Here is a 19,600-nt window from a genome sequence, read left to right as displayed (position 1 = left end):
CTGTGCTTCACAGGTGAGACTTTTATGGTGTAACAATCCCAAAACAGACATATTTATATATTTTATCAACCTGAATGCGGTTATATAAGTCATGCTAAGCAGGCAAGAATATTTTTATCTCATTGAGTACATCTCTTCTATTCTGTATCAGTGATATTTCTGTTGGACGTCTCTGTGTAGTACAGCATTAGTATAATTTTCATTCAGAACATTGATGGGTGCTCTCAAGTTAAATTTGGGTGGAGCTCCAGAAGGCCCTGCAGGAACAGGCAAAACAGAGACATGCAAGGATCTTGCTAAAGCTGTTGCCAAGCAGGTTAGTTAGTTTTACTCTTGTACTGAAAAAAACTATTTTTTTCCAAAATATTTGTGCTAGCAGACATCTATATACTTGACTCATAATAACTCTACTATTAGCGCTTCCAGTTTCAGACGATTTTAACCCAAATTTGATTGGGTGCTTTTAATTGGCAGTTATCAGAATGCGTGTGCTAATGATGAGGCTACGCTGTGTGTCATTATAAGAAGGGATTGTAGGCTTTTTGGCAAGCACAAACAGGTAATTTTTGTTTTAAATGTGTAAAGGAAGGCACAAGATAAACTAAGAGACTTTATTTTAAGAGGTCAGTCAGAGGTCACTGAGAGAGTTTCGTCTGCAAGTATATCTAAAGATAATAACTTCAAGAGCCAAGATGTTAACTTCTGTAAACAATAAAAATAATCAAAAATGAAAACAGCATAATTTTGCATTTTTAGTGTTGTTACAGTGATGCATCTCCAGAAATACCTTCTACATAACTATAGCTGACTTTTAAGCCATTGGTTTATTGGAGTTTATTTAAATCATCTATTATAGTGTGTGGTCTTCAACTGTTCTGACGGCCTTGACTACAAAGCTATGGGCAAGTTCTTCAAGGGACTTGCGCAGGCAGGAGCCTGGGCTTGTTTTGACGAGTTCAACAGAATAGAGCTTGAGGTTTGTCTTACACCTTTCATATTTGTACAGATCCTACTAAGTACGTGTTCAGCATATGTGTAAGTATGTCCGCATATGTAAGTATGTCCGCATATGTAAGTATGTCCGCATATGTAAGTATGTCCGGGACGGGTATAACTGGAGTGTCTCAGAACCTGCATGCAACCTCAGAACCTCTATGCATGCATACATGCATGTATGCATGCATGCATACATGCATGCATGCATGCATTCATACATGCATGCATGTATGCATGCATAGAGGTTCTGAGGTTGCATGCAGGTTCTGAGACACTCCAGTTATACCCGTCCGTCCGTATGATACATATGTCCGCATATGTAAGTTATATATATGTCTGCATATGTAAATTACATAAGAGCATGGTTAGTTTAACATGGAGTACAGTTTGAATTCATTCTTTGGGAAAAGACAGCTTCTGAATTTATATTTTATGAAATTGCAGCCATGTACAACACTATGATACGAATATAACAGGTTATATTAATTAGCTGGAGTCATGTTCTCTTTGTAATGATTGCAGGTCTTGTCAGTTGTTGCCCAACAGATTCAAAGCATCCAAACTGCCATTGCTTCTAAAAGCACACGCTTTATGTTTGAGGGTACTGAACTCTCTCTCAACCCAACATGCACCATGTTTATCACTATGAACCCAGGCTACGCAGGCAGACAAGAGCTTCCTGATAACCTCAAGGTATGTATAGTATATGCTTTATCCCTGGCCTTTGCTGAGAGAGAACCGTGATAATATAATGCGGTATATCAGACAGACCGTCCTTATATCAGACAGACCATCCTTTCAGTTTTGATAAATAATAAAAATGAGGTTGACTTTGTTATATTTCATTTTGAGTTGACACCGCAGTAGATGCTGTTGCATTTCAACAGCGTCTACTCTTATATCCGGCTTTGCAATCAGTTTCTAGTTTGTGTAAGGGTTGGGGGTAAGCAACTGTAAAGAAACGGCTGCCTTAGAGTGCCCACACTTTTTTGGTAAAAAATTTTGTTTTAGATTTTTGTGATGTAGGCTATTTTCTTTGTTGATTCAACAAGAAATTAATGCAAAAATATTTTTTAGAGAAGACTTTTAGCTGTTAGTTAACAAGCTAACCATGTTTCAATAGGCAGCCTTTCAGCCATCCTCTATAGAGAAATGTATTTCTTGGGTTAGACCGCTTTGTATAAACAACTTGGCTTGCTTATCTGGCTGATGTCATTGGTCGTTGATGTGTAGTCGTTGTCACGGCTACGCATCAGGCTAGTGATGAGCTGGCCTTTTCAGTCAGTTTTATGCTCTGCTTAAGGACGCACCTAATTGTTGGCAACTTAAAAACATTCCTTACTATCTAACCGTGAACTTGTACATGACTCGTATGGTTTGACCCTCTATTTGTCTTTAGGTACTGTTTCGTACAGTAGCCATGATGGTACCAGACTATGCCATGATTGGAGAGATTGTGTTATATTCCTGTGGATTTGTTGATGCCAGAGCTCTTGCTATCAAGATTGTTGCTACATACACCCTCTGCTCAGAACAGCTCTCATCTCAGCACCACTATGACTATGGTTAGAAAGTAAACCACTTCTTAACTTCCGTTAACGAACGGTGCTTTAGTATATCGTCTGGTTATTTACAGATCAAAGGGTATAAATGTAATTTGTACCGATTTTGGTTTAGCTCGCCCTTCTTTTACAGCCGGTAGTTATAGCCTCAATCTTTGTTAAAGGTATGAGAGCTGTGAAATCTGTTCTCACTGCTGCTGGTAATCTCAAGCTGAAATATCCAGACCAGGATGAGGCTGTGATTTTGCTCAAAGCTCTCATGGATGTCAACTTACCCAAGTTCTTAGCTCAGGTGGGTCTTTACTACCTAGATTAGCATCGCTATACCAGCTTCATATAGCAACTTATTTATTGTAAAGCAAATGCTCCTACGTAAACCTCCTTTTACGGAAATTCCACGTAACATAAAGAATTTATAGAATTTATGTAAAGTTGTTTCTTTATATTACATATATTACAAAAATATCATTTTCGTTTTGCCGCACTTGAGCAAGAAAAGGATGTAAAGGGGTATCTTTATTATATATACTAGTACCATGGCAGTCTAGTGCGCTGTGAGAGATTGTACAGAATGAGTAGCTACACAATTACTCAGAAGCAGTCAAATGGTGCAGGTGTTAAAGTCTCAGACTACCAAACTGAATGTCACGAGTTGGTGTCTCGTTGAAGTCAATCTTTCATCTTAACCTCTCACCCTGGCTTCAGGCAGACAAAACAGACAAATTCCACTCTTATTATAGCATAAAGGTTTATTTTTGTTTCACTTCATTTCACATGTATACATTTTTTTTTCTTTTTTGTCTTTGCAGATTAGACTGTGCTGTCTAGGAAAAAAATAAAAAGATCAATTTAAATTGACATTGAAGGTGTGCTCTTCCCGTAACTTAACATAGGTTTGCCGTAATCATGGACCCTGCACTAAATGTAAATGATAAGAAAAAAGAGAAAAGATGTCAATACAAACCAATAATACCACAGTTACTGTACACAGTTTACACTCATTAAATTAAAAAGTCATGTTTAATTTTTTCCGTTTTTAAGGGCCAGAGGAGTGAGTTTGGGACGATCATGGAATAGATTAGGCAATTTACATGTAATTTTCTGTTCGCATACCCTGAATTCCCAGTAACATAAACATTCTCAAAATAGATTATTTACGTTGTCGGGGTATCTACTGTATGCGCTATAGTTTTACATAGACATTTCTATGTGAGTAGCTCTGTGTACATGTAAATATCTTTAAATGGCCTTTGTGCTCTCTCACTATATAAATAAACTTGATTATAAACAGAGATCTATTATGCTGTCTATGTATTCAGATGAAATGGGGTTTTGTTTCAAGTTGAAGATATTGAGATTGCCTTTAAGCCAGGGTAAAACTCAACCCCGGTTATAGATCTGGGAATCTAAGAATGACCTTACATTCATATATCCATCTTTAGCTGTTTTTCACACACCTGAATGAATCTATAAAGATATATTTTCATTTTGAAAAGACTTGCTTTACAATAATAATCTACCTACGTATTTGGATTAGTTCTCGTTTTCTCTGACTTACCTGTAAGTACGTTTACATAAAAGCCAAACATATTTTCAGGATGTGCCCTTGTTCGAAGGCATCATTTCTGACCTTTTTCCTGGAGTTGAGCTGCCGCAACCAGACTACGATGTTTTTCTCGACACTCTCAAGACTTGCATTGCCAAAAGACAACTGCAGTCAGTGCCCTGGTTTATTGATAAAATCATTCAGGTAATACTGCTTTCTCCTTGCCATTGCGAACATACTCATTTTAGGCAGATTAGGTGATATAACACCGTTCATTTTTCTTTGTGTCTAAAACCTTAGAAAGGTTCCATGGAGGCCATATAATGCAATATATTTAAAAATATTTCTCATTTTATAAAAATAATGAGAGTTGTCTTTTCAATAGAGTTGATAACTTCAGTATGCTATAGTCGATTTGTTTTTTTCAGCATCAATTTGTTTTGAGAAATTGATGCTGATGGCTATACTAGACCGTTAGTTGCTGCTAACAGCTAGTGGTTCAGCCTTACCTCGTTTGATTTTATATAATCTTCTTGGCCATGTTTTAATTAAAAACTTTCATTTACTTTTTTATTTAGTTCGATGAATAGACCTGCATCAGCAATGCTTTTACGGATTGGAAACTATCTCCGCATATTTAACATGCGCTTTTAAAGTTATATGACAAAGTAGCATTTTCAGATGTCTTACTTTATGGCATTTCATTAGCGAATAAATGTCACAGGTCTATGAGATGATGTTGGTCAGGCACGGGTTTATGATAGTTGGTGAGACGATGGCTGGCAAAACTAGTGTCTACCAAGTATTAGCTGATGCTCTGCATGATCTGGAGGTGGCGGGACTCATGAATGAACATAAAGTATTGTTCAAGATCCTTAACCCTAAGGCTATAACTATGGGCCAGCTATACGGATGCTTTGATCCTGTTTCCCATGAGTGGACAGATGGTGAGACTGGTGGTGTTGTTTAATATATCATTATTATTAAATTAATTATAAATTTTTAGTTATAATATTACCATAACTTTACAGTATTGTACGAAAGGACCTGTTTTGTAAATAATCTGGTAACAAAAATTGCAGCATTTTTATACATACATACTCGTACATACATACACTTGTATGAATTCATTTCTGTCACTTTCATTCCTATTCTCCATAGTCATTGCTCTAGTCACTAGTTTAACCAGAATAGCCTGATATTCCTTAACCTTACATGTAGCTCAGAATCCATAAAAGTTCAAACTGGTAATCAGATTTATCATAACATCTGATTAAATGTCAAAAAGAAATTTTTATTATTTATTTCAGGAGTATTTGAGGTGTTGCAAAGACAAACATGTGATTACATAATCTAAGTATTCTGTATTAACTCTCTGGACAGGCATCATAAGACACGAGTTGAGTGATTAGATTTGAGCAATGAATTGAGGCGGAAGGAAAAGGAGACTCAGAGTACATACAGCTGTATAGTATAGCTGATAATTGTTTAACTGGAATCACTCAGAAATGAATCAAAATTAATAATTTTTTTACTTTGTTTTAAGACAACATATTAGCCTCGGATTATATTTCTGTTTAACCATAAACCTAGATTATTCATTGCATGTGTGACTACATGTACTACTATAGTCCTAAGACTAAAAGTATGTCAACTGTGTTTGTTTTTCTTCCGTAGAAACACTAATGCTCTCCTTGGGAGCACATGCTTTAAAACTGAATATGATAGGCACACACGGATTCGCCTTTTAATTTTCTTAAACCTTTTAAGCTTGTGAATAGTTTGTTATCATTTGAACAGGTGTGCTGGCTAACACCTTCCGAGAATATGCCAGCAATCCTTCAGTTGACCGAAAATGGATACTTTTCGATGGGCCGGTCGATGCTGTGTGGATAGAAAATATGAATACCGTGCTTGATGATAACAAAAAACTTTGCCTGATGAGTGGAGAAATCATACAAATGTCAAACGTGATGAATCTAATATTTGAGCCCGCTGACCTGGAACAGGCATCACCTGCCACTGTCAGTCGTTGTGGCATGATATATCTTGAGCCTCATCAACTTGGCTGGCGACCACTAAAAGGTACCCCTGGCTTGTTTATGGCTCATAACGTGCACGATGTGCAACTGGTATAACTTTAAGTGTGCTTGATACTATCTATACGCTTCATTTATTTGGCAAGTTGTTGAAATAGTAACTATAATTTTAAATCTAGTACAAAGTATGAAACATAATGCAAATGCAAATTATAGATACATTTTTCATTGGTGTTTATGTTAAAACTGGAGCATTTAGGTCTATTTGTGTGGTAATATAAATTTTGTTATAGATTTGAATTGAAACCTTATTCTACTTCATACATAAGAAGCTATGTAGGCAAGAAGCTGTTTTGTACTTACTCATCAGTAGACTGTAGAGTGGCATGGGAGACAAACCCTAACTGTAAGGCTTAGTTGCATACATGCATCTTAGCAATTGGAGGACTTGTCTAGCACCCAGTCCAGAGTGCATAAACTTACTAACTTTCACTGAATCAATGCTTTCAAGTTACAATAAAGGTACCTAGTGACACTAGAAATCATTAATTCTTTGTTATGGCACTCAAACTCCTCCTGTTTTAGACTCATACATACAGCCACTCAAACTCCTCCTGTTTTAGACTCGTACATACAGCCACTCAAACTCCTCCTGTTTTAGACTCGTACATACAGCCACTCAAACTCCTCCTGTTTTAGACTCGTACATACAGCCACTCAAACTCCTCCTGTTTTAGACTCGTACATACAGCCACTCAAACTCCTCCTGTTTTAGACTCGTACATACAGCCACTCAAACTCCTCCTGTTTTAGACTCGTACATACAGCCACTCAAACTCCTCCTGTTTTAGACTCGTACATGCAGCATGAAATTCCTGACTCACTGGATGAAGAAAACCGAGCATATTTGAATGACCTCTTTGAATGGCTGTTAGACCCTTGCTTTGACTTCATCCGTCACAACTGCAAGCAGTTTCTCGTCACTTCAGAGCTCCACCTCGCTCGATCTCTTATGACAACTCTCTCCTGCCTCATGGATGAGATAAAAGATGCTGGGCAAGAGGGTAGTGAGATGAACCAGTCTACAGTATGTATTCCTATGCTCACCAAACAGTCCTCTGGTTTTCGTTAGTCAGTCATAACGGGTCAATGGTAGCAGAGTTGACAAATTGTTTTCTGGTTATCACGGCTGTTACTATAGTAAGCAAATTTTCCTTAGCAGCTGTGCATATTCCTAGATCTTTTAATTCTACAGTGACTCTAACTCGGTGTATGTCTAGACCAGAGGCTAGTAATATTCGTGTCAACTAGTATCAAAAGCTTATGTCCATGAGCAGTTGTAATAATGGTCCATGTTTTTTAACGTAGGTTCTCTGATCTCTAGTTGTAAAAAAGCATCACCTAGATAAGAGAATTAACATCATAGCTCATTGTGTTGATAAAAGAATACTCTGAGAAATTTTAGATTTTTCACCATGCATTAAGCGAGTAACCAGAATGTGCAAGATTGGGATTATTAAAGGTGTGGCTGCGATTAACTGTTTGTTTTTGAGGTTTTAAAAGCTTGTAATCACATTCCCACATATTTTGCACCTACTACACTACACAACAGAGTAAGACATGGTGAATGTTTTGATATCAAATAACTGTAATGTGAATTTTGTTGCAAGTCAACCTTTAAATATGCATGTAGTTAATATACCTCTGACTGTTCTTTGATGCAACGCATAAGGCCTGTGTATGGTATCTACCTAAGTGCTGTAGACATAGTTTTCTCACACAGTTTCACTTGTTCTTTGCTAATATTCTAGAACGTTCCAATTGCAGATCCCAGGTCATGGGAAGGCGACTGTAAGTTTTGTATAGTCAACCAAATCTTTTCCATGTTGCTATCTTCTGCTCGTTTTGGTATACTCGCTAGTAATGCTTATAACTAAAAGTATAGCCTCGTGTCTAGATTAAGGATAATATATTTAAATAGGGAGGATCCCTCGCTCCTTCGCCATTTCTGGATGAGATTGAACAATCTCAGGTGACATGTTGTACCACGGCCCGATTATTTTCATTATCGTCATATTGTTTATGATTTGCTAAGAATGAATTACCCTTTGTATAATGAACTTTGAGTGGTTTCTTTGGGAAGCTAAACATGGATATGTTACAGACTGATTAAAAAGTGTTGTGTATTTATATATTATCATTTGATGGATGCTTTGAAAAAAGTACAGGTTTCCCAATACTGTTAGTAATCATTCAATATGTTTCATACCGTACAGTTGAAATATTAGCGATACTATTCATGTAGGACATATTATACTCAAATGTAAGATATCATGAGAGGATCTAGTGTAGTAAGAGTGGACCTTTCACAAATGACATAGGTACTAAAATCGGTGTTAGCATAGACGGAAAGAGTATGTTAACATAGACAGAAAGAGTATGTTAACATAGACAGAAAGAGTATTTTAGCATAGACAGAAAGAGTATGTTATTATAAATGAAAAAAGTATGTTAGCGTAGACGGAAAGAGTATGTCAGCATAGACAGAAAGAGTATGTTAGCGTATACGGAAAGAGTATGTTAGCATAGACAGAAAGAATATGTTAACATAGACGGAAAGAGTATGTTAGTATAAACAGAAAGAGTATGTTAGGCTAGACAGAAAGAGTATGTTAACATAGACGAAAAGAGTATGTTAGCATAGACAGAAAGAGTATGTTAGCATAGACAGAAAGAGTATGTTATCATAGACAGAACAAGTATGACTAGGTTAGCTAGTTGTTTGTCTTTCCAAGTTGAAACTCATTACACAAGTCATTGTTGTTGGTCCCTTTTCTTTATTCGGTTGTTTCTTAGAAGTCCTTAGACCTGTACTAATCTGACCTGCTCTTTTATTTATTCCCACTAACAGTAATGCTAGCTGGTAAGTGCAGAAGATTCTATTTGGTGGCAGAAGTGGCCCATGCCAGACAATTCTCATACAAGCAGTACTTCTTTTTGTTAGTAAAAGTTTTTTTAAAGCTAGTAGCAGAAACATTGTAGCAGACTAAATCATTTTAAACTGGTTTAAACTGGTTTGCAGGGCTGACTAATTGTCATTGAACATTTAAAGTTCAGATGACGATATGTATATGTTTAGATAACTCTATGGATGCAAGGATTGTTCTTGTTCTCCCTTGTCTGGACTGTGGGTGGTCTTTTAGTCGGCGATTCTAGAAAGAAGTTTGACACATACTTCAGGTGAGTGTGACTAACTCACTAGCCTACTTTTATTAAAGTTCTCTCAGACTGAACAAGCTCATTAACTGCTTCAATCATATTAGAGGTCCTCACGTCAACAGATCTACCTGATCTCTCTTCATCATCAATACTTGACCTGCCTTCTCTAAACAATGTTGCCCATTCATTAGACCTTTTTTTAGCTAAAAATGTTTTTGGCGTAAACATACTGCATACTTCCTCTAAATCTCATCGGGTGCCCACCCTTAAGTTGCAAACAATTTGACAACTGATCTCCGTTCAATTCTGGAGCGGGTGTCTTGGTCAGCATTTGTGGACAACCTTAAAAAATGATCACATGACCATATAATGAGTCATCAGTAAACATTAAATAAACTTTCAAAGAAAGTGTTAGGCTTTCACTTATAATAGAACTCTTTATAGATAAACTCACCTTATTTATTGAATGACGCTCGTACAATGAATTCAGACTTGATGACAATAAAGAACAACTTATGACTATTGAGTAGTGCAAATACTAGTAGCCACTGTCCACAAAGTCATAGTCTCTATTTATCACTGTATCATCATGTTATCATATGCTTAGTGGGTGTTCTGCAAGTGCTGTTCTACCACATTGTAGAAATTTCATTGCGTTATCATATGCTTAGTGGGTGTTCTGCAAGTGCTGTTCTATCACATTGTAGAAATCTCATTGTGTTATCATATGCTTAGTGGGTGTTCTGCAAGTGCTGTTCTATTACATTGTAGAAATCTCATTGTGTTATCATATGCTTAGTGGGTGTTCTGCAAGTGCTGTTCTTTCACACTGTAGAAATCTCATTGTGTTATCATATACTTAGTGGGTGTTTTGCAAGTGCTGTTCTATCACACTGTAGAAATCTCATCATGTTATCATATGTTTAGTGGGTGTTCTGCAAGTGCTGTTTTATTACATTGTAAAAATCTCATTGTGTTATCATATGCTTAGTGGGTGTTCTGCAAGTGCTGCTCTATCACATTGTAGAAATCTCATTGTGTTATCATATGCTTAGTGGGTGTTCTGCAAGTGCTGCTCTATCACATTGTAGAAATCTCATTGTGTTATCATATGCTTAGTGAGTGTTCTGCAAGTGCTGTTTTATCACACTGTAGAAATCTTATCGCTGGAACTGATGCTGATCACCCAAAACCGAAGAGCATTAAGATTACAAAGAGTAACTCTATTCCAGAGAGAGGTACCATCTATGATTTTCTGTTTGAGAAAAAGGCCAGCGGAGTTTGGTCTGAGTGGATGGAACTCGTCAACAGAGACAAATCTGAGATTGCTTCTACAGCAAAGGTTTGTTTAGGCTCATTGAATCTCTTTCCAACACACACACACAGATGCCAGTAAATATACAGTAGAAGCATTTAGTTATAATGATACATTTTTTCATATGTTGCAGGCCAGTGACCTTATTATACCTACTGCGGAAACCGCCCGACAAAATTTCTTCCTCGATCTCTATCTCTCCCATGAGATCTCCTCTCTATATGTTGGTCCAACCGGCACTGGAAAGTCAGCCATTACAAATGCCTTCCTCATGCAGCTTCCTAAAGACCGGTGAGTGAACAGAACCTCTGGAGCTCTGCTGTTCTTTCTTTCATTTATGATACGGTAACTTCATAGTATTTGTGTCTTTTGAACAAAGTATTAAGTTTTATAATTATTTATAACTCTGATCAAGTACATTTAATTTAAACTTCGCTTTGGCTCTTCGCTTGCGCACTCATTTTCTCTGAGTGGAAACTCTAAAGCTTTATCTAACTTCTATTTTATTTTATCATGATAACACGCAAAATAATAAAGACTGAATTTTTACAGAGGTTCTCACTCTTCAACTGCTAGTGTTGCTATCATATTGATGAGATTCATATAGTATATCATAACAAATTTGTTAAAATCTTGATAGCATCTAAAAGTGATATTGGTCTTAGCGTTGAAGACTAGATATAAATAAGCTATATATCTCTAGGTACATACCAAACAACATAACCTCAGTGTTGAAGACTAGATATAAATAAGCTATATATCTCTAGGTACATACCAAACAACATAACCTCAGTGTTGAAGACTAGATATAAATAAGGTATATATCTCTAGGTACATACCAAACAACATAACCTCAGTGTTGAAGACTAGATATAAATAAGGTATATATCTCTAGGTACATACCAAACAACATAAACTCAGTGTTGAAGACTAGATATAAATAAGGTATATATCTCTAGGTACATACCAAACAACATAACCTCAGTGTTGAAGACTAGATATAAATAAGCTATATATCTCTAGGTACATACCAAACAACATAAACTTCTCTGCGAGAACGAGTGCCAATCAGACTCAAAATATTATCATGTCTAAGCTAGACAGGCGGAGGAAAGGTGTCTTTGGGCCACCCGTAGGCAAGAAGGCTATCGTGTTTGTCGATGACCTCAATATGCCGCAGAAAGAGAAGTACGGTATGTCCAATATCATACTCTCTTGTAATATATCTCAGTATTTATTACACCGCTAAAATGGTTGACAACACCAAGTCTTTGAAAAGGTTAATTTAAATTGTGATTAGTTTTTATTTTTGATTTTACTTATTGGTATATATTTGTTTTTCATGACGTAGTTACTATGAACATCTATGGAGAGAATAAAAGTGTGTTTGGCTGTTTGTCGTATGAGTCTTATGCCGTCTAGTAGTTATGACTCCTCTGAACAGGTGCCCAGCCTCCGATAGAGCTGCTGAGGCAATGGATTGACCATGGACACTGGTATGACCTGAAAGACACAACCAAGATTTTCCTCAATGATGTGGTAAGCGTTCTATTTTGCACATTTTTTCTTGCACAATTAGTTTTTATCACTGTCTGCCCATGGCAACAGCTAAATTGAAACAGTCACTGATCGTGATAACTGCAGAGCTGTCATGGTGTCACTGCATTAGTTATGCTAATTACTAATTATAAGTTGTTACGATACCGTAATACCTGTTGTTTCAGCACATTGTATTTCAAGTTCATCAATAAAGGTTAATGTTCTGCATAAAATGTAAAAAACTTACAAAGATCAATTTTGTGTAGTAAACATTTCTGCAAAAAGCTGTTCAATATTTTACTAAAACTATCGATTGTCTAAAAATTATTTTATTGCCATTATGGGCTGACCCTAGTTGGTCCAAATTTAATAGCTCAGAGCTGAGTCACCGAAACATCAAATTCAAACAGTTCGACTTCCTTGAGGCTGCATGTGTCTTTCACCATGAGTACTAAGTACTTTCACCATGAGTACTAAGTACTTTCACCATGAGTACTAAGTACTTTCACCATGAGTACTAATTACTTTCACCATGAGTACTAAGTACTTTGACCATGAGTACTAAGTACTTTCACCATGAGTACTAAGTACTTTCACCATGAGTACTAAGTACTTTCACCATGAGTACTAAGTACTTTCACCATGAGTACTAAGTACTTTCACCATGAGTACTAAGTACTTTGACCATGAGTACTAAGTACTTTGACCATGAGTACTAAGTACTTTCACCATGAGTACTAAGTACTTTGACCATGAGTACTAAGTACTTTCACCATGAGTACTAAGTACTTTCACCATGAGTACTAAGTACTTTCACCATGAGTACTAAGTACTTTCACCATGAGTACTAAGTACTTTGATCATGAGTACTAAGTATTTTCATTATGAGTACTAAGTGCTTTCACCATGAGTACTAAGTGCTTTCACCATGAGTTTGAAGTACTTTCACCATGAGTACTAAGCAAATAAAAGTAGTTCAAACCTATTAAAGTGAAGATATTTTTTGCTGCAGCTGTTTGTGGCAGCCATGGGGCCTCCTGGTGGTGGTAGAAATGACATCACAAGCAGATTTACTCGCCATCTCACCTGCATCTCGATGGATGAGTTCTCCGACAGTACCATGAGCAGAATTTTCACAGCTATTGTTGATTGGCATTTTGCCAAAGGATTCGACTCCAGTTTTGGTAGAATGGGGAAGGTATGTCATTTGAGCCATACTTAGAGCAATGATTCTTAGTACAGTGTTACCTTATATAGCATAGTTGTCTGGATTACAAATATACATGTAGTCCTTTGGGCCACTTATGGGTATAAAGGCTGTGTGGCCGTGCAGACACGTTAGACTGCATGGGGTTGTAATGTGCCGCACTTTTTTCTGTTTATTCATGAAGGAAGTACAGAGACCAAAAAATGTTTTATTAAATTCGGAGTTAGAATTCCAGATTTTTTAGTATCACAGATCACCAAATCTTGTCTCAGAAACTTATAAAAGCTAACATAGCACCGTTGAATAACTTTATTGTTTACAATGAAATGTAGCATTAAAAATATGAATTGCTAAATAAAATGAAAGGCTAAATAGATTTATAAATACATACTTTTTACATATTTTTACATATTTACATATTTTTACATATTTACATATTTATAAATAAATACTTTGGCATCGCAGGTGTTGGTGCAAGCTACGATGGATGTGTATAAGAAGGCTATAGAAGGATTCCTGCCAACTCCTACAAAGAGCCACTACGTGTTCAACCTGAGAGATTTCTCACGAGTCATCAACGGGGTGCTGCTTGTGCCTGAAACTCACTTACAGGAGAGTGATAAGCTTATACGTCTGTGGATTCACGAGGTCTACAGAGTCTTCTACGACCGCCTCACCGCTGATGATGATAGGTAAAGCGTGTTACCTATAATTAGAAGTGGTGTGACGATCATGAGGCTAAATCGGCAATAAAATTGGCAGCAAACCTATAATCTTGTTCTATTATCTTCTGTTTCATTTTGTTTTTAAAATTGCATACTATAGGGATTTTCCTATTTCATAAAAAATTTTAATTTTCGTATCTCGATGTTTAATCACTTAAGGTTGTTTTACACAGGAAGCTGTTCTTTGGAATGGTAAAGGAAGCTTGTCAAAACCACTTCAAACAGAACATAGACAAAGTTCTCTCCCACCTCTCTCCATCTGGTAAGATTGAGGATGAGAACATTCGCAGTCTTATATTTGGTGACTATATGAACACCGAGTCAGCAGTGAGGATTTATGACGAAGTGAGAGATCTCAAAGAGCTGACAACTACCATCGATCAGTGAGTAGACAACCCATCCTATCTAGCACTTGAGTGTAACGCTTGATCGTATTAAGAGTATGCAAACATTAGCTACAATATCACAAGTATCTAATTAGGATCGTTACCTGAATCAATATTTGGATTTTTCTCCCTTGTCACGCTACTATTACTTGTCATGAATCCCTTGCACAAAATCGCACACTGCCCTAAATCAAATAGACCATGCGCATACATTTTGTTGTAGAATTTATTTAATTATGGGTTTCATGTATTTATGTAATATCACACTTGAAATTCTGACCACCCAGAACGTAGCTGTAAAGTTCTGTGTGCCTTGTTAAATGCCTTCTATTACCAGACATACTGAAGGATTGGTGAGAGCCGTTTTATTAACTTATGATTGATCGAATACACCATCAATATAAGAACACATTGTCGCTGTAGAATTACGACTTTTGCCGGAAGCGATATTGCTTGATAGTTTAGCATCTGATGCCAGTATAGTAATCATAGAGTGGCTAGACTGGCCATAGTATATGTTGGCTGTTCGCACTAGAGACCAGATTGCTCGATAGTCTGGCCTTAGCATTCGGTGACAATTCAACAATCTTGGAGCAGGTAGTCTGGCCAGAGTATTTGTTGGCTCTTCGCTCCGGAGCTCCGATTGCTGGACGGTCTGGATGGTTTGAGCATAGCTTCTGGTGCCGGTTTGGCAATCATGAAGTGGATAGTTTGGTTATGGTATCTGGTGGTTATTTACTCTCCAGGCCTCGAGTGCTCTAGGCAAGCTATATATCCTAGTAGAGATCCCTCTTTAGCATCTGGAAGAGTAATGCACCACCAAGCTGGGAGTTGTCTCCTCAGACACAAATATGTTATCATTCTGAGCTGGATTAATTTTGTGCGCAAGGTTGCTCATACAATGCCGGCAAAAAAACTTGACCAGGCACAATGTTTATATGCGTAATTGTACACTCTAATAGGCCTTTGAGTGTAAACTTTCTTATATTGTCAGATAAATAATCCCAAACAATTATCCTTTCGGTTCTCCCATCATCGTAAGATGACTACATCTTGGTTTGTTTAGCTACCTGGATGAGTATAACCTGGTGAGCAAGGCACCCATGCATCTCGTCATGTTCAAGTTCGCTATAGAGCATGTCTCAAGAGTAGCGAGAGTCCTCAAACAAGATAATGGACATCTCCTTCTAGTCGGTACGCTTGTCTCTGCCTATCAAACTATAGATTGCTTGCAGAAAACTGTTTATATTCTGCATTAGAGATGTAGAATATTTGATCTGTTGGAAATAAATGTAAAACTGCATTAGTTCATTCCATAGGCATGCATAGGGGTTTCACATAGATTCTTGTTGCTATTGTAAACATATAATAGATATGATTTAATATAATATATTACAATATAATATATTATAATTTCATATAGCGAGACATCGTTATACATATCATAATGTGAGGTTATGTTATATTATTACATATAGCGGGACATCGTTATACATATCATAATGTGAGGTTATGTTATATTATTACATATAGCGGGACATCGTTATACATATCATAATGTGAGGTTATGTTATATTATTACATATAGCGGGACATCGTTATACATATCATAATGTGAGGTTATGTTATATTATTACATATAGCGGGACATCGTTATACATATCATAATGTGAGGTTATGTTATATTATTACATATAGCGGGACATCGTTATACATATCATAATGTGAGGTTATGTTATATTATTACATATAGCGGGACATCGTTATACATATCATAATGTGAGGTTATGTTATATTATTACATATAGCGGGACATCGTTATACATATCATAATGTGAGGTTATGTTATATTATTACATATAGCGGGACATCGTTATACATATCATAATGTGAGTTTATGTTATATTATTACATATAGCGGGACATCGTTATACATATTATAATGTGAGGTTATGTTATATTATTTAATATACTGTAATATTAGAATATATTTCTGTTGTCCATAATAGTACCATGCCTCGCATTTGCTTGCGGTAAATATAAACCACGGATAATAGCACATCCTTAAAATTGGATGCAATTCAACTTGTTTAGCTTAGTTCGCTTGTATAAAGAATCACTTCTTGATAACTGTCTTTCACTGTTTTGCAGGCATCGGTGGCAGCGGGCGTCAGAGTGCTACTAAGCTAGCCACCTTCATGGCGGACTATGACCTCTTTCAGATAGAGATAACAAAGGGTTATGGCAACAACGAGTGGAGAGATGACCTGAAGAGGGTAAGTTCTAACATAGTGTTGACAAATATTCATGACTAGTGAGTACTTGTATCAGCTTTGCAAGATAAACTTCAAGGTTACATTCCGATTTTTTGTCTGATATAAAGCTGTTCCTATTATAACTCACAAAGTTGAAGCAGTTTCACCCTAATTTTAAATGAAGCTTTTACATAAAACCTTTTGACTCTAATGATCTGCTAATGGTCACATGTATCTATTTTTGTAGCATGATATTAATTATTAGGAGCAATGGTTTAATCTGTCTACTTTTCTTGCCAGACTTACCTCGCTATAAACAGCCTTGTCTCAAAACTGCTGCTACTTGATGACAGCCAAATATCTTTGTCTTTTTAAAAAAGTAAATACAACTGAAAAAACATCACGACAGAAATCAGTCAAATCCAGAACTTGTAATGATAATCTTCTCTCAATTGTAGCTGTTGCTCAAGGCTGGCACCGAGGGCAAACCTACTGTCTTCCTCTTTTCTGACAACCAAATCAAAAGCGAGTCTTTTATGGAAGACATCTCGATGATCCTCAACACTGGTGATGTGCCAAATCTTTATCCGGCTGACGAGAAAGCAGAAATTATAGAGAAAATGCAGACTGTAGCTAAGAATGAGGTTGGTAGACAAGTCTGACCTCTGCAAATATTTTTTATTTTTCAATCATGCGTTTGTAGAAAATATTTTTGTAATTTTATTGGCGCTGTTTGTAGTTGTCTTCTTTATTAACTTTGATTATTTTTGTTTTCTGCAGGAGAAAGTAAGTATTGCTAGTTGATTAGTTTGCTTTACTTAGTCTTATTGTCAGCTAATGTTGCTCAAAAATTATGTATCGCAATTATTAAATAAGTATTAGTTTGCTGATCAGACAGAGATTGTGAACATTAAGGCTTTAATTACAGTTTTCTGGTTTGATTATCTATGAATAGCAAAAAGTGTTAACTTTTAACTAAAGGAAAAGGTTCAAAACTAGGTTTACCATTACAACTGCTGTTGCATTATGCAAGAAATGATAATTGTTAAATTTCACACATTTCGTGTATGAATGTACTTGCTGTCTTTTATCTGTTCTCTTGATTTTGTGTTTAATTTATTTGTCTTGTTGACATTCAGCTCAGCGTACGTTGTAAAGTGTATAGTATGATAGTTAGTGACATTAGCCGCTCTAGTGAGTCACTGTTAGTTAGTGCAACTCTCTACAAGTACTAGTCATAGCTAGTATCTACAGTACTAATTACTTTCCTTTAGCATTGCCAGACATTTCCTGTCGATTAGTCATGTCTCTTCTCTTCCATTCTTCTGAAAGCTTTATCCGCTGCTTCTGTTTAGAGTTTAGACTCTGATGTACGCAGAAAAAAAACGAACTAAAACTGCATCAAAAGATGAATGTTCAAACAATTCAAATTTTGAAAAAAACTTTAGGTGTGCTACGCGTTAAAAACTCTTGTTCAGATCACGTGTTTAGGACGTTTATAGCTTTTTACCTAATGTTACTCTGTGTGGTGTAGAACCTCACTAGACAATAAGATTTTAGAGAGCAAATGAAAAATTTATGTGATTTTTCCAAAACATTGTTTGTGGGTATTCAGTCGCAGAAGTTTCTCTCAAACAAAATCACTTTAAGGTTTCTGTTTGACCTTTGGTCCGATTTTGTGAAAATTATTAGGCGCCAAATAAGTTTTATGGATTTTAAACTAATGAATATCAGGTTTTACTTGTTCAACTGGTGATAGCAATGACTAGAAATACTATGATTACACGAAAGATCTTTCCTCTGAAAGACACGATCAAAAGTAATATTTATATTGATTACTTGCTGCAGTTTCTTTCAAGCAAGAACAGAGTCATACAGGTAGTGGTTGCTGCTAGCCTCTTGTTTCTTCTGTTTCTTGTTTCTTCTGTATTTGGTGCATATATCCTACAGAAGAATAAATGTTTAAAGTTGTTCTCTGTTAAATCTTTGTTGTTTATTTGTTTTCTATTCATGAAATTAAGTTTTAAAAAACTTGTTCTTTTTAGAAAATTTTTTTTGGACTTCATTTTTAGAGAAACATGTTTTTCATCATGTAAGCTACTTGTAAGACCAGCTTATTAAAAGTCTGAATTTCAAGAAAAAAATTTCAAGCAGATTTTCAAATTTCAAGCAGATTTTCAAATTTCAAGATTTCACACCTTCTTGTGTAATTACTTATTAGGCACGTGCAAAGATATGAAATTTTGAAAATATTGCTCTACAAACACTTTGTACACATGAATTTAATTTGCAAACAGAACAAACACATGCAAATAATATATTCACTTATCAGCTAAGATAACATTTTGTTAAAAGTATCTCAGTGTTACAAGCGTATGCGCTGCTTTGACACAGTGAAAGTAACTAGTACTACATGTGTCATGTGTCAAGTGGCATGTGTCAAGCGGCATGTGTCAAGTGACTTGAACAGAGTCATAACATTCTGATGTTTGTTTCATTGCGTGGCATTCAACAGGGTCGAAAGTTGGAAAGCACACCTCTTGCCATGTACAACTTCTTCATAGAAAGAGTTAAGCAGAACCTGCATGTCTCCTTAGCCATGTCTCCAATTGGGGATGCCTTCAGAAACCGACTTAGAATGTTCCCATCTCTTATCAACTGTTGCACAATTGATTGGTTCCAGGTATACATATTTTTTGTCTTTTTGTTTTTATACCTATTTAGAAATTTTATTTTTTAGGCAAATCTTTGTTTTGTAAATATATTTATTGTAAACTTGTTGTATTTATTCGTCTCTTTATGGTAATGAGT

At 36.2% G+C, this 19,600-nt stretch overlaps 1 protein-coding gene across 1 annotated transcript in view; it reads left to right on the top strand.

Annotated features, from left to right (window-relative positions):
- Positions 1-19,600, top strand: part of LOC137385493 (dynein axonemal heavy chain 3-like) — a 68,683-nt gene that overhangs the window by 21,412 nt on the left and 27,671 nt on the right. Inside the window, exons 24-45 of the mRNA XM_068071962.1 lie at positions 208-316; positions 857-976; positions 1,519-1,689; positions 2,396-2,561; positions 2,723-2,850; positions 4,156-4,308; positions 4,829-5,051; positions 5,905-6,189; positions 6,995-7,230; positions 7,971-7,994; positions 9,283-9,383; positions 10,518-10,704; positions 10,811-10,968; positions 11,701-11,870; positions 12,122-12,216; positions 13,229-13,414; positions 13,889-14,115; positions 14,322-14,531; positions 15,601-15,728; positions 16,686-16,810; positions 17,248-17,433; positions 19,305-19,472. Coding sequence (XP_067928063.1) covers positions 208-316; positions 857-976; positions 1,519-1,689; positions 2,396-2,561; positions 2,723-2,850; positions 4,156-4,308; positions 4,829-5,051; positions 5,905-6,189; positions 6,995-7,230; positions 7,971-7,994; positions 9,283-9,383; positions 10,518-10,704; positions 10,811-10,968; positions 11,701-11,870; positions 12,122-12,216; positions 13,229-13,414; positions 13,889-14,115; positions 14,322-14,531; positions 15,601-15,728; positions 16,686-16,810; positions 17,248-17,433; positions 19,305-19,472 — 3,556 coding nt within the window. The remainder of the gene's footprint in view (positions 1-207; positions 317-856; positions 977-1,518; positions 1,690-2,395; positions 2,562-2,722; positions 2,851-4,155; positions 4,309-4,828; positions 5,052-5,904; positions 6,190-6,994; positions 7,231-7,970; positions 7,995-9,282; positions 9,384-10,517; positions 10,705-10,810; positions 10,969-11,700; positions 11,871-12,121; positions 12,217-13,228; positions 13,415-13,888; positions 14,116-14,321; positions 14,532-15,600; positions 15,729-16,685; positions 16,811-17,247; positions 17,434-19,304; positions 19,473-19,600) is intronic.

This window comes from Watersipora subatra, chromosome 1, assembly GCF_963576615.1.
Source record: "Watersipora subatra chromosome 1, tzWatSuba1.1, whole genome shotgun sequence".
NCBI lineage: Eukaryota > Metazoa > Bryozoa > Gymnolaemata > Cheilostomatida > Watersiporidae > Watersipora > Watersipora subatra.
The sequence above is the reverse complement of the archived record's forward strand: the minus strand, read 5'-3'. Positions and strand labels throughout refer to the sequence as shown.